This window comes from Hoplias malabaricus, chromosome 11 (assembly GCF_029633855.1).
Source record: "Hoplias malabaricus isolate fHopMal1 chromosome 11, fHopMal1.hap1, whole genome shotgun sequence".
NCBI classification, from domain to species: Eukaryota; Metazoa; Chordata; class Actinopteri; order Characiformes; family Erythrinidae; genus Hoplias; species Hoplias malabaricus.
In genome coordinates, this window is record NC_089810.1 from 14,431,388 (window position 1) to 14,447,802 (window position 16,415).

General features: G+C 36.2%; 1 protein-coding gene across 1 annotated transcript; it reads right to left on the minus strand.

Annotated features, from left to right (window-relative positions):
* Positions 1-2,297: 2,297 nt before the first annotated feature.
* Positions 2,298-13,833, minus strand: LOC136710023 (fibulin-7). Its single transcript, XM_066685635.1, has 8 exons — positions 13,606-13,833; positions 10,224-10,380; positions 9,776-9,946; positions 8,521-8,646; positions 6,270-6,452; positions 4,591-4,728; positions 4,350-4,485; positions 2,298-3,496 (listed from the first exon to the last, which is right to left on the minus strand). The coding sequence occupies exons 1-8, from the start codon at positions 13,678-13,680 to the stop codon at positions 3,136-3,138; spliced, it is 1,347 nt and encodes a 448-aa protein (XP_066541732.1). The 5' UTR covers positions 13,681-13,833; the 3' UTR covers positions 2,298-3,135.
* Positions 13,834-16,415: the final 2,582 nt, after the last annotated feature.

The window sequence follows — 16,415 nt, forward strand, 5'->3', positions numbered from 1 at the left end:
CAGATATTGTGTTATTTATTTATTTTATGAACACAGTGATGAATACAAACTGTTGTTTCCAGCGTATATAGTTTTGATTAATTTTTAGACCAGTCCTCTGAATCTGAATCTGAATCTCTGATCTGAATCTGAATCTGATCTACATCTGATCTACAGGGCTGGCTTTCCCAAAATCATCTTAGAACAAATAAGATTCTTAAGTGGTGTTGTGAGCATCACACTGAACACTCTCTCTCCCTGTTAAGATGATCTAACTCTGATGTTTTTAAGAAACTGGGCCAAGGTCAGTAGCATGAAATTAGTGTTGGCAAAGATCACTAAAATTTAAACAAATATATAAATGTGCAAATTAGTTGCTCAAAACAGTTGTCGATAAAAAAATAAATTATTAGGTAATTTATTATACAGGTAAGTTTTAAAGTATTTCTGTGTAACATAGAATAGTAATTAAAACTGAAAACATTCTCCCAATCATTTGTTATTGTGTTAATTGTTACACAGTTTTAAAAATTACAATGAATTTGACCTAAAAAATGAAGAGTAATACGCTACAATCAAGATTGCTAACATCAAAACTCACATGTACTTTTGGACATGATACTTTTCCCAAGAATAGAACAAATCAAGGCACTTGCTTTTGCAGCACTTTCTTCCTTGATGTAATTCACAATGTATGCAGTGACAAATATATGCATTTATCTTGCCATTTTTAAACGACTTAATGTTTAGGTTATTTACCTTTAATAAAACGACAATTGTCATTTCTGATAAAACATGATAGGTACCAGAAAATGACAAAAGAGGAGGGAATGATTGAAATTTAAATTACAGTTATACACTACACAAAAAGCACTTTAAAATGTATTTGTATAGTTAACACTATAAGGCAGGCTGCAGTGGGACAGCCCAAACAAGAACGATACTATACACGTTCATCATGACTACCCTTTTTTAAGATTGACAACTAAAGGCAGCATTCACTTTGCACCTTGGACCTCCCATGCTTCTTCATCTCTGTTTCCTTTTTTCTTCCGCCTAAATATCAGGATAGGGTGGCACAGAAGTGGTTAGATTGTGAGATAGTTGAAGTGAATGAGGGGGAAAAGCCTTTTCAGCATCAAGACATGACTCTGACAGCTGAAAAATAGGAGGCCCTCTATTGAAACAAAAAATGATGATGGTGTGCATCTCTCTCTATTCAACCTATTTGCAGTCAGTCAAGACCATTCAGCCATCAGTTATTCTCACACTCTATCCTTTTCAGGGCTCTCCCTGCAGTTGCCCACCAGTGCCACGCCAATGCACACACTAACAGACGACACCCTTTTCACACTGCTACCTATACAGAGTGGTTTATACCATGCATCGTCATTTGTCCATTTGCATTGCTTTAGTCTTAGTCTTCTCCATTCACAGCTCATCTGGTGTGTGTCAAAGAGCTGATGCTTTGACAAATAACTGTTTTATAGGATGTTACGTGACATGAGGGTCATTTTTTTTAAACCTTTGACCACAAATATTACTCAGCTATTTCGGGTCAAAAGTAAAACCTTTTCATCATGTCAGTACACACGAACTTTCACATACACATGTCAGCAGTTTTGGCAAGAGGGGCAGCAGAGGGATACCACAAATGGCTCAGATGTATCCCATCTCTCCCGCTCGCTAAATATATCAGAGAGATCTGCTGTTTTTACTCTTCCCCATGCATATATACACACCAATCTGTGGACTGCATGAATACAGTGGCTCTTTGAGGGAAGTTCTGCTTGCTGACTCGTGGCTAAAAAGCACAGCTTTGTGACCCAGGCATAATGTCCTTTCCAGAACTATCCAGACAGCAAGTTACTATAATTTTTATTTTTTAATAGAATGACATATATATATATAAAACCCTGCATGCTACTATAGTTAAAGGTTTCTAAATGCTTCTTGGCTGGAAGATACGGTTCTAAATATATAAAAAAAAGAAAGTTTTTAACTTTAAAAAGGACACATGGTGTAATTGCATCCAAGCACGTCTCTTATGATTCGATAGCTGCTTGAGTGCTAGTAGCAGCCTGTTGTGAAGAATTTTTAGCTTGCTAAACATGAGTACATGTACCAAGCCTGTTCCAAGGGGTGCTTCACATCGAAAAACTATGATGTCATGACAGGAACATCCTTTTTTCCTGCTCTACAAATCTGCATTCATACAAAGACTTCTGTCTGAATGCAAGGAAGTACACGACTTTTAAAATTTATTTTCCTTTTCACGATAATAAAAAAAGGTCATATAATTAAGTCAAATAGCCAACAATCAACTCATCCCAAGATGTTCATTGACATTTAGGTTAAGCACAGAAATGTTCTAAATGATTACATTTACTTACAATGATATTTTTTTCAGACATATTATATGGGATATATAAAATGCTGATACCAAGTCATTCTTTATGGATTCATTCCCTTACCAGCCCTGATTCCAAATCTTGCAGGAGAGTCACCATGCAGAAACAAATTAAGAATAAAAAGTCATACACAGCTGTCAAACTCTGCTTATTTAAACAAATAAACACACAACCTCTATGTCAATAAATACTATATCCATTATATCTTAACATTTTTCATATTATTGTTGCTTTCAAACTTGAATCTGATAAACAAGGGCATATTCTTTCCGGTAAATAAGCACTAAATAGCACACCCTTGTGAAGCAGTTTCAACATATAAGTATTTAAAAAATAGCACCTCTTGTGGTGCCAATCCAAAAAGGGATTGAGTAAGTTTGTATGCGAGTACGTGTGATAGACATGAGCCTGTTCAATGAGGTGCTATGCATCTAAAAAGTTGTACAGACAAATAAATAATGAATGTTTCATACTGTTTCAAAACGTTTGTACATCTTAAAGCTTGACATACATGGCATGCTATCATAATTTTTAAGTGACATAAGCACTAAAACTTAAGCTTACTATTCATTTATCAATCTCTATTCTCATTCTGCAGTAAATACTTTAATATACTCACATACTACCAAGAAACTAATATAAAATCTTTGTAGTTATCCAAGTATGGATTTACATTCTGGACAAAATGATGAGTCTTTGAGTTTAAGGGGTAAAAATCAGATGCACCTCTGAACACCAGAAGTATCTAGAACTCATACTGTGAGACAAAGAGTGTGATTTTGGTGATATAGCGGCCGATCTGCACTTTCCTCTCCAGTTCATTCATCTCAACCTCCACTTCCAGAGTAGCAGGACCCTGAATGGGGCTGGTTAGCAGTAGCTGACCTGTCTGACGGTCAGATCGCTGCACAGTGAAATGGCGTCGCCCACGTCCTCCAAGCAGAGCAAAGCGGAGTGTGTCCCCCAGAACCCGGACGGCAGACACCCGGAACATGACCCGAGGAGCTGACAGGTTAGACACAACAGACATGTAGTGATAGGACACAGAGTTAGGAGCCTGGGAACATGCCCTGTTATCCACTGGACAGGGGTTCCTCTCACAGCGCCTGTCCAGAGGGAAGTTTAAACAAAGTTAATTTGGAAAGTAAACTTTCTGTTCTAATCTTCATTTTTTTCCTTTAAAATTCATCTAATGTTTCTCATTTCAGCAAATACACTCCTGTGCCAAGGTCAGAGACCACCCTTTATTTATTTACTTTCCAGTCGAAAGGGCCCTCAAGTACACTTTCATCAAATCCACAAGTGTTTCTGTCCATCTTTCCACTGTAAGAATATAACACTGAAAAACTTGTGCCACTGTCAAAAGCTTATTGGAATAATCAAGACAGAAGATCTATAAATCAAGCAAATAACCTGCTAATGTATTAAGAACAATGGACAAGCTGTGCAAGAGTCCATTACTGAATTTTCATTCATTCATGCATTCATTCATTTTCTAAAACCCACACACAAGGAAAACACAACGATCCCCTTACAGACTACCACTTCTTGCCTTACAGACTACCACTGAGCAGCCAACATGTAATACTGAACTAAAGAGATGTATGGACAATCTGCAGTTTAATTACTTAGGGCAGGAATCTTGAAAAGAGCAAAAACCACAATGAATGGACACACAAAATATTTGGATAAAATTTCCTTAGTTGCCAATAATGTTAAATGTGATTTCTCAAATATTTCCTGGAATTCTTATAAGTTGTGATTAATGGTCTTGTTTACTGGTAATAAAATATATTAGGTTTGGCATCTTGTGTGATGTTTGGAATATTTCTAAGTTCTACACTTTTTACAAAACAATCGAGTGTTCTTAATGTTGCACATTAAAATAATTTTAAAGCAGCTTTTAAGTTAGTGCTTTGTCAACCCACAACTCTTTTGGATAAGACTGTGCATACTTACGAAGGAGAGGTTTTGACATAGGTTGCATTGCGAATACGTGGGCACTCCACCTTAACACACTGAAAACCTCCATAAGTGTTCACACACAGCTGGTCCCTGGTGCAGTTGTTCTGCCTTGTAGCACACTCATCAATATCTGTAAGTAAGAACAGAAATATCCATACCTTAAATTTAAACTCCACCACTTAATCGGGAAACAACATGAAGCTCAAAAAATGAATAAATACTGACCATGACTCACCTTTGCAGCTGCGGCCATCTCGGGTAACGTTGTAGCCCAAAGGGCAAGTACAGCGGTAACCACCAGGGGTATTAACACAAGCATGTAAACACAAACGACCTGCTTGTCCATTATGGAATAGTTCACACTCGTCAATGTCTGAAAAGGATGATAAAACATTCATAGAATTTCAATTTTAATGAGTAATTCTCTATATTCTTAGCTAACACATAGATAATGCTCAAACCTGGTCTTTGTATTATGGAGTCTAGGAGGGGCCATGGGTAGTGAACAAACTGCGATTCAGGCTAATGTTTTATTTAATTCTTGAGTATAAAACACTAAAAATCTTTGCCCACAGGGAAGCTGATGCATTTACTTCAACACTTCTGTACACTCATTTCATTTTAAGGTCTTAAGGACTTCAGGTCATTATATTTCATGTGCAATGACTGCAATCATTAATACCAGGGCATGCACATTTTTTCTTCATTTATTCATTGTCTGTAACCATTTATCCAGTTCCAGGTTGTGGAGGGTCCAGAGCCTACCCGGAATCACTGGGTAGAAGGTGGGTAAATGCCCTGGAGGAGTGCCATTGCTTTACATACTCACACCTATGGACACCTTTAAGAAGCCAGCGTGTGTTTTTGGACCATGGGAGGAAACCAGAGGAACCTGAAGCTGTGGGACATCAGCCCCTCCCGGGTTTATATTGAAGCCCTCCTGTGCGCACCATTTTCTCACAAAAGTTTTGGTAGGATATTTTGCATAAAACTGAGCACAGATTTGACTACACCGACTGATATATAAGTTTTTGATTGCAGTTTATCAGGTCCAGTGTGTGAACTCCAGTACCACCTGATTATGGCTTATTTACACATAATTTACATAAAGTATGCACTCATTAGTTTCAGCAATGGAAATAGATGTTTGAGCCAAGATGGAGTTTAGGCAGAACAGAGCTAGCATTACAATATTTTGGCATACCCATTCCTGCTAAGGGCCTAAGGGGAGTTCATTCATTTATCTAGCTGAAAATCATAATTACAGAAAATTTGTATGTCTGGGATAAACTCAGATTGAAAAAAACACAAATGTCATAAATGGATTTGTATAAATGGAAAACTATCATAAAAAAGCATTAATAGACAAGGACTCAATAATTGGCTGATTAGTTGGGTCAGGGACTAACAAAGTATGTAATAAGGGGAAGCTTCTTGACCAGGATTAGAAACTATGGAGTTAACAAACCATCTTATATGATTACATTTATAATTTTCTGATATAAGGGTGGCACAGAGGCGCAGCAGGTAGTTTCACAGGCACATGGCTCCAGGGATCTGGGGTTGGGGGTTTGAGTCCCATTCCGTGTGACTGACTGTGAGGAGTTTGGTGTGTTCTCCCCGCGTCCACATGGGTTTTCTCCGGGAGCTCAGGTTTCCTCCCACTGTTCAAAAACACACATTGGTAGATGGATTGGTGACTCAAAAAGTGTCCATAGGTGTGAGTGTGTGTCGCCCTGTGAAGGACTGGAAGGGCCCCCCTCCAGGGTGTGTTCCCGCCTCGCGCCCAGTGATTCCGGCTAGGCTCCAGACCCACCGCGACCCTGAACTGGATAAGCGGTTACAGACAATGAATTAATTAATTAATTTTCAGAAAAATTCTTATAATTTCTTCTTCTCATCTGTAGCACTAACCTGTGCAGATGCTGGTGTCCCGGCCTGAGATGGTGTATCCTGCTTCACAAGTACAGTGGGTAGTGCCTTGTACCTGGCTGCATTTTGAAGGTTGCAAAAAAAGTGACGAAGTCACAAGGGGAAATGAAGTGGCAGCAGCAGCTCCAGTGGTAGCAGCAGATGTGTTGGTTACTGTCACAAATACTGGAGGAGCAAGAGATTAATTTTTGCTAAGCCTAAGGAAGTAAAGTAGTCATTAATTTTAGATTAAGCTCATATTCATTATAACATAGTGCAGATGACAAGGTTGTGACAAAGGATGAGGTTGGGGTGAGAGTAGCTAGTTTGGTACATATATGCAAACAAGAGAATAGTCACTTATTTCAATGTAAACATGTGCTGTTTTCAAATGAGTCCGTCATGGACTGTTAAACCGCTTAAGTTTTGAATCAAGCAAAAAATTGGCAAAAATAGTATCCACCTTTCCCAAAAGTTGTAATTCAAAGGAAAGATTATGTAACACAGTGATAAATATCCCTCTGTCCCAACAGTATGTTGCAGATATCAAATTGGAAATGTGTTTATATAAATATATTATATAAATATGTAAACAAAACAATCTTGTTGGTCAATGAAAACATTAGAAATATTAAAAATCCAACTTTTGTGGAAACATGGTTTGTAGTTTGCATAATTTTAATTGGTTGGATATAAGTTTCTATTTTTGTTGCTAGGGTTAGGACGTTAATTTGGACATTACGTGTGTTGGCAGAGACTGCATTCAGAGTAATGTGAAAATGCTTTAGTTCTGAAATTTAACAAAATAACTGCTAGATTTAATTTTTATTTAATGCTAAAATAGATTCCTATATTTTGAAGGTAGTGGAGATCACACACACATTCATGGTAATTGTCTAAAAAGCTGTAAATATCTCCTTCAAGATTTAGAGCCTGTGTGAGCTGACTGCTGTATCTGTGCAGTGTTCAGTGTTTATAGCAGCCTCTTGAAATTAAACTTGTTGGAGAGAGCAAACATGAGATCAATGGACAGTTGCAGTAGTGTGTGGAGGTCAACAGGCTTTTAAAAATCCATTAGTCCAATGGATATGAGCATGCATATTTTGGGATGTAATGTTGATATATTTTTGTCTATAATGCCCATTAAGTCTAATATTTTTAAGTAAAATATTTTAAAATGCAATAAATACAAGAATCTATTTGTGTTGTAAATATAAACACATTTATATTTTGTTGCAAACAGCACACATTTTTAACTTGGGACAGAGGCATGCTTACAACTGTGTTATATCACCTTTCCTTTAATTACAAGTTTTAATCATTTGGGAAGTTAGGACAGTTGCAGGTTTGCAAGTAGATATTATCCCATTCGTGCTTGACACAAGATTTGCTGCTCAGCAGTGCTACTCTTCATGATGTGCCATGCATTTTTAAAAGGAAACAAATTTCATGAGAAAATTATCATGGACGGCCTGGAAATGAAGATGCCTTGACGGCAACAAATTCCAATATATACTCCCCACATCAATGTTATATCCTTAATCTCATAAATGCCTATGTTACGGATGAATCCCCATACCATGACAGAAGATTTATCCCTGCATATCAGGTTGCATTTCTAGATGCATCAGTGGATGTTTGAATGCCACCCATATCAAGATTTCTTTGAATTATCTGTATCATTTTCAATAATTTGTGGGGTAGATAGGTAAATATTTTAATTCTTTACAAATTTGCAATAAGAAATGTTCTTTATAAATTGTTTGAAAAATTCTCACAAAGTGCTGAGCACCAAGAATGTCTAACTTGAATTCAAATACATGCCTTAAATACTTACAATTGACTTAGATCTACACCTTCACTTTCATTCAGCATGTGAAGAGCAAGGAATGCAGACATTCTCTGCTGTGGTACTGAATTTTTATTTCTCTAATGATTTGTCTTCTAGCATACAAAAACACCATTGTAAACACCAGGTTTACAACGATAAGCTTGATTTTCAATGGAGAGTGTCTTTAAAAGTAATTTCTTTATACATATTCACTTAAATAAATGTTGAAGAGAATTATCCAATCACAGTCTTGTTTTGCCTTTAACAAAATATCCCACATTTTCCAGAATTACAGTTTGTAGTAACACTGCTAGTTTCAAAGCAAAAATGTATAGAGCATTAATAGTATTAAGTGTGTTAAAAGCTAAAATAGGGGTTGTGTTCCATTTGCGATTTTTAGGTTAAGGTACAAATTTTACTCACATGTAGGTGTTGGAGATTGGCAAGTAGACCCAGCCCACCCTTTGGCACATTCACATGAGAATCCATTCACTTCATCTGTACATGAACCCCCATTGGCACATGGCGAGGAAACACACTCATTTATTTCTAAAAAAAAGAGAGGGGATCAGCCTTTAATCCAGGTCTAAAACCAACCAGTTGCATGCAGGCATAAAAATCCATGTTTTAAAAAGAGCATCTGTGAACTGGAAAATGAAAAGGGCCATGTAACTTTATACTTCTGATGCAAAGATTAAGTAAAGTATGCAGAGCTCTCTGTGGTTTCAGAGAGAGCTTTCTCTGGTGCTGATGGAGCATTTGTCAAGCACAATCAAAATGCTGGCCTGCTGTCTGGAATTAAATGGTCTGTAAAACAATGCATGAGGCCAAACTGAAACATTCTGTGGAGAATACAAAAGCCAAATGAAACTCAATCATGCTGAGATGAGTATGAAATACAAAACTTTTTTTCCGGGGAAAAAAATGGGGGTAATAACATGAGTGATGTGTAAAACAGAAGTTCAGAGGTTGTAAAAAAAATAAAAGAAAAACAATGATCATGCAGACAGGAAAGTGAGGGTGATAGATAGAATAGATAAAAAATGAATGATGAGGGTAGAAGAATGGAAGATGTAAGAAAGGAATGTTTCAGTGGGCAACAGAGACAAAAGTCCATTTTCGTCTGTTATTGCTGGGCTGCCCTTTCACTGACATGAAATATTGATCCATTGTATTTCCGTTCTGAAGCAGTCTAATGTTTCATAACTGAAAGAAAGCAATTTCCAAATTGTAAGTGTTGTAATTTTAATTAAATTCTGCATTATTGAACGGTGTCTAAAGGTTTAATTGCTGAAATGTACGCTAATAGCACAGAGCTTGAGACCTGGCAGTTTGACACACCACATTCCACACAGGAGTTTCTGGTGATAAAAGGCCTGAAGTTTAATTTATAGAAAATAGTGGCATTTAGATTTCAACCCCAGTACTGGGCAGAAAAATACAATTAGATGTGTATCCCATGTGCCACGTTTTTCAAAGAAAATGTATATTAAATTGTACTAAATAGATCTATATATATATAAAAAATGGACCAAGTACACCATACAGCTAGAAAACATCCTGATTCCTCATTTTAGTCCGTTATTTTGTATATTGTTAACAGTCAGAAATCACACACTAAAGTCTTAAAGTCTTTAAGATTACTTCAGATCTTTATGTGAGAGCCATTATTACTTACCTTTACAAACAGGCTGCTGACCGCTCCAGGTCAGAGACTCCTTACACTGACGGGTCTCAGACCCCACAAGCTCATATCCCAAGTCACACAGGAAGTGGACCTCATGTCCTGGCAGCAGCACCTTTCCCAACTTCTTGCCATTAAATGGAGCGTCTAGTTTTGGACAGGTAACTATGCACAAACAGACCACAGTGTATGTAAACAAAATTCACTGAGTGCGCTATCATTTTATCAGTGTTTCTTGTATTTTCCTTTGTCACTCTTGCTTTGTTTGAGAACATTTCTGATGCAAAACCTCAGAAAAACTATCATGGTCTGTACTGTGTCTCATGAATATATCTTCTAGTATCTCAGCATCAGTTTATTTTAACCATAATCCCTAATTACATAAGGTGAGGCTTTTTTAAATAATATAATCACATTCATACTTTCCACTGAAAGCTCTTACTGTTGTTTTTGCTGGGCAGGCGAGTGGAGCTGTTCTGCAGCATACTAAGCTTCTTCCTCAGAGTGCGGAGACTCTGCAGGTATGAAGCTTCATGAGCTGAGAGCAGTTTGTGAGCCTGACGAAGGGAATTTTGCAGCTCCTGTGTTCCAGGACATTCCTGCAGAACATAGAATGTATCTCAATTTACTATACACTACAAGGCCTAAAGATCTCCAAGCTATGCCTATACTGACAGAAAGAATAAGAGCTGTTTAAGGCATGTCATCATATGTTTTTCATAGTCACTGAGGTTTTACAAAACTTTTTAAATAAAATGTAAAAATAAACCATCTAAAAACTACATATAAATCCTAAACCTTTTTTTGTAAACAGAACAGCGACTAGTCCCACTTAGCCTTGGTTTTGGGACTGCCAACCACATAAATGATGCAAGCTTGTGGTTTTATTCAATGGAAGTTGTCCAGCTCTGAAAGATTCAGTGTTTTGCAATATGCATGACGTCATATATAAGAGGTGCCACTCTGGAGGTGGAGGTAGGGACTCAGAGCTGTGAAAGGCTGGATTGTGCTTGCAGGGTGAATGAACAGTGTGTATGGAGAATTTAACATGCTCAGAGAGAACGAGAAAATCTCAAAGCTTACAGAAAATTGAACAGTCTGGATCTTGGAAGGCTGTCTTTGTTTCAAAGTATTTTAAGCACAGTAATGCCTCTCAGGTGTTACATTTGGCCAGCGAAGTTGTAATGTGAAGTCTGTGTGTGCTCTTAAAACAGATACGTTAAAGCTACGCATTTTGTATTTCTAAATACATCCCGTGTTAATACCCATTTTTAATCATGTTAAGCCCAAGGCCTTTTCACACAAAAACAATGTTGTTAATAAATGCATACATTCTGAGAGCGTAATGTAGATTATTTGAGAGACTAAATGACTTGGAATCAGAGAAACAATCAGGGCCATAATAAACTTTTACACAGATAAATTTTCCTCTGAAAAAGCAAGAAATTGTAATATTCCCAAAATCTTCAGGCAGTTCATGTTACATAAGAAACATTAAAATAATATTATGTAAGATACAAGAAGACAAAGAAACACATGGATGGACTTTTATCTGGAATGTAGCTGGGAAAAACATCTTTAAACGGGAAATCTATTGATAAAAGTTGAATAATTCAGCTGTAGATATGAAAACAGAATATTTTTTGATGTCAGATCTTGAACTGTAGAGATACACCTTTATAAGGATTGTATATATATATATATATATATATATATATATATATATATATGTAGCTTTATTCAATATACTGTATATATAGTCCTTATATTTCCTGTCTAAAATGACTAGTCAATAAACATGTTATTGGCTTCTCTATGTGTATTGCTGATTACTTTAAAAGGACGTTATTCTGAAAATAATGTTTTCTGTGAGTACTATGTTGCCTTACGCTATGTACATGTCTGTCCTTCACAAATGGATTAAATATTGTAAATTTAAACAATTCTATCAATGCTATTATAAAACAATGCCTCTGACATATATACATAACTATTTTGAGTAAAGGCTCATTAAAACAAATGGAATGATTCAGAAGTCATTATCAAGACCATATCTGGCTTTTTTCTAGAATGGAACATTTCACATCAAACCATTCTGATTATTATGTATTACATCTTAAAATATAATTATCCAGAAATTTTTAGTAAAATACTGTAATAAATAATCTACCAAAACTTTGCACCAGAGCAGTAAAGTAGTGAATGTGGCTTATTGAACTGGTGTTCTGTGATTTAAGGTAGTTCAGGTCAGACTTGACCTCTTAATATAATATTGAAAACAATCACAGTATGAGGAGTTCCCCAACTGTGATTGGCTACCACAGAGGGGAAGGGCTCTGTGGTTAATCTAAGTTCTGGGTTTATTTTTCTTTTTCTTTCATATTTTCAAAAAGGCCAGTAAGCGTTTTCATCTTGTGAGATACATGTAAAATTAATATTTGCACATCTTGTGAAAACACCTCGCTAGATGGTAAAGAGAGTAGTTTATAGTGTGATAGTGCTAAGCATTTAGACCATGTTCTGCAAAAGCAGTTTATCCAGTTTTGCCTCAATTAGCTTTAATGCTGTTCTATCATAATAGAATAAATGTTGACATTCCTGAACAGTGAGTCAAAACCATGGCAACAATGAGGGAATCACAAAACTTAAAATGCCCTTTACCCAGGTTTTTTTTTTTTTTTAACTTTGTAGCAATAAACAAATCACAAATAAGATACAAAATTTACTTAAATTGTTTGAATTAATAATATTTTGTAAATGCTAAAGAGTTACAGAATCACTAACATAAAAGTCACTATTAAATCACTATTAGTAAATTGTTGCTCCGTTTAATTTCTGAGACATGGACTTCATGAATGGTCAATACTGTATGAATGAAAATCAATATTGTACATCAAGCTGGTTTCAACTTTTACCAGTTGGCAGATCAGCTTCCCTGAATGGAGCCATATAATGAACCAGTTAAATATTTCCTCTTAATTTAATATTTAAACATTTTCTACTTGATTTTCAGCCAGAGAGTTTGATGAACATGTCCCTGTGGATTAACTTTTCCCTGAAAAAAAGGTGTAACACGTGTGCTCTGTGACCAGATGCATTTTCATCCTGAAAAAAATGACTTCATCATCACCATCACATCATCAAACATTTTTTTACTATCGAAATAATTAGAAGTGTCCAAATTTCAATGTACAAAATTCATTGCCATTTCCCCTAGTCCTTTACCTGATATGCAACACCATATCATAAATGAGGTGGGTTAATTTGATTGTGTTATAGATAAATATATATAAAAGAGTTTCAGCATCATCTACTTGGACAATATAGATTTGTGATACATCACTAAAAATCCAATCATCCATGTTCCATGACTGCTCTTTGGTATATATGTATGTATATGTATATATATTTGGTATATATATATATATAGACAAAGTAGACTGGGAGAACCCATTGTATCCTTCCCCAATTTGGTTTATAATGACTTTCATTATTTAAATTGACAACTCTCTCGTTGGGGCCTTGTGTTATTTCAATCAAACAACCTATTCATGTCTAAGTACTCTTTTTAAGTGCAATTACAGCTGTATAATTGGCATTTTAAGACTTATACAGATTTTAGAAGTCACAAATTATGACCACAGCTCTCTCCTCTCTGCTTAGGTTTAACAGAAAATCATATAAATCCAATAACATGTTAAACAATGTCAATGTAGTAATAGTGTGTCATTAAGCCTCGACCTACATAAGAGCTTTGAGGAGATTAAGGAGTTTAAATGAAAAGATGTCCCCAAGTCGACTTAAGTATCTCGAGCTCCACTCACCTGTCCACGATTGGCGGGAATCTGACAGATAAACACAAGCAGCAGCGCGATGTGACAGAAGTAAATTCCACCCATTTTACGCAGAACAGTCCTCTAAATTCGTCGTAGGGTAAACCAGAAACAAATGCTCAATTCCACCGCGAGAGTTCTGTAAACCTACTTTAACACTCCCTGGAAGTCCCAATGAAATTCAGCACAGTGAGGAGAACTTGGACTAGTTTTAGGAACCATCAAAGTGAGACTAGCGCCTTGTGGAGAGTAGGCTACATCTTTATAACCCGTAGGCTAATGTTTTTCTTCCTTTCCTTTCCTTTTTTTTTTTTTTTTTTTTTTTTTGGCTCCATATGCCAAATTCTCTCCCTATGAAAGCCGCTCAGTTCTGGTGGCCTATTTGTTAACTTCAAATCGGAATATAAAATCCTCTGGTCAACAACAAGCAGCAACACAATATAGCCTTTAAAGGGAGAAGTATATGTGCAGATAAGCAGAGCTTATGGAAAAGGGAGAAGCTTTCTTGATGGGATAAACAGCCTTCTGTGGGCTGCTGCTGAAGTTAAGACATGGACAGGTCTTTACTATACTGTAAATTAATATTCTCACCGAATATTGCATAGTAATCAGCACTTTGTTATTTTGCACGTGGCTGATTTTGCACTAAATATCCATGTCGACTTGTATGTTTCGTCTCTTTATGTCTCTTAAATAGGGTGGTAGGCAAAAATGATGTCTATCTAAAACAATGCGATAATGGAGGGTCTGGTCTGGTTTACTTGAAATGTTTTCCACATTTGCTGAGCCACATCACTGGTCGTTGGCTTTTAAAGAACTAGTAGCTATGTAAAAGAGAGTGTAGAGTGGTCTACAGTGTAGAAACAGTCTGCCCTCTGCAGGGAGACCCTTTACAACTATGTTGCATCTCAGGACAAGCTTTACAGATTTCATACCAAAACACTGAGGAAACAGGGCTTCTTTTACTAGAGTGGGAATGTGATGCCTCTGGATACCAAGTAAAAAACGCTTTGGACAACCTCAGTTTTGTATTTTACAATTTCAGATGATGAGTAAGTTCAAGTGACTACTGATGAGGTTTGAAACATTCCTACCAATGCTGAGACAATTAAAATTAAAAATTCAATCCAATGAATTTATATCCTGATGTATGTAAACATATGAAATATATAGGCATTGGGACAACATCCTCCTGGATTAGCATTGGAGTCGAATGTAATATTGATTGGTGTAGCATTAAAACGGCAGTAATATAAATATAATGCTGATCCCATCTCACACTGAACAAAATCAATTTGACCTACTGTTCTCCATTAGATGCATCATATCAATTATATGGACAAGCAGACTCAAGAACCACTATTACCCCAGGACAATGCAAGAAAGGAATTCTGCCAAATAAAATGACTCTGACTGTTTGGGGCCTGTGATTGTTCCAGTAATTAAAGTTAAATTTTCCATGTCTATTTTATTATATTCCATATATGTATATATATCCAACTGAAATATATGATCACATTGCCAATGCATTTTATCAGTTCTGCAATATCCTGCAATATGTAACTTGCTGTATATAGTATATTTTTAATTTTGTTTATATTTCTTATACTTATTTTGTACTTTAACTACTTTAGTTTCTATACTTTTCTACATTTATCCTTGTTTGTTAAGTGTGAATGCACCAACAGTACTGCTTCTCAGTGTACAATAACAGTAAGTTATTAAATTCTATTCTATTCTATTCTACTTTTGAACAGATGGCCACTGCCTACAACAGCAGAAGACCATGTCAGATTCTTCTTCTGCCAGCCAAGTACAGAAACCTGAGGCTGCCATGGGCACAGACTCACCAAAATTCTACAGTAAGATGACTGTTCTGAGGAATCTTAGTTTGCAATCCTGTCAGAATGGACTAGAACCTGAAAGAAATGTTTCTAACATTGTGTGTAATCCATGCCATGAAGAGCTGAGGCTGTTTTGAGAGCAAAAGGAAACCCTACTTGTTTTCAGAATAGTGTTCTTAATAAAGTATTTAATATTTATAAATATATAAATACAGAATAGGATTGTTAGCAGGTTAACTGCATCATCTTGTCTTAATGTTTAGATTATACTTCTGGAACCAGACTCATACTGGAATCGTGAAACCTGACAGTGTAATTGACCCTTTATACAAAACCCTGGAACCCTAAGAAAAGACCTTATCCACATGATTTATTGGGCACAGTCATTAAATTTAAAAGCACCCTTAAGATTTTTATGAAGATGAAGGATGGTTTAGATGAAGAGAGTTGTTTTGCATGACATGATTTCAGAAGCGGAGTGTCAGTTTTCCCTGCCCTGTACAAACCAGGCTGGAGTCTGGAATATTCTATCCAGATGCTCAGACATTCATAGCTACTCACTCTTGTTGACAGCTATTCAGAGTGGGTTTGATGAGCCTATCCTAGAAACTGCTTTTGTCATTTGTCTAGAAGCATTGCCGTTATTCAGTTGATAGCTTCAGGCCATGAAAGCAGCACATGAATATGAATTTGTGTGAGAAAAGAGCAAGGCACGTAATCTTATATTTTAGTAATTAGACGCTTATTAGACTTCAACAGGAATTAAGGACACTGCGTAAAGAACATGATTAATAATTATAGCACTAAAGGAGCTAGAACATCAGATACTACTGTGAGTCAGTAGTGATAATTGATTACAATAGTGAGAATTAGGGTATCTACATCCAGATTTACAAAAGTAATCTGACCTTCACAACTTCTAGTAACATATAAATATCACTTTTTTCCCCACACACA

Excerpts from the sequence above, each read along its gene's own strand:
- LOC136710023 (XM_066685635.1), bottom strand. The coding sequence starts at position 13,680 with ATGGGTGGAATTTACTTCTGTCACATCGCGCTGCTGCTTGTGTTTATC. Across the intron at positions 10,381-13,605 it reads TTCCCGCCAATCGTGGACAG|GAATGTCCTGGAACACAGGA; the intron begins GTGAGTGGAGCT and ends TATGTTCTGCAG. Across the intron at positions 4,486-4,590 it reads AGATGGCCGCAGCTGCAAAG|ATATTGATGAGTGTGCTACA; the intron begins GTGAGTCATGGT and ends TCTTACTTACAG.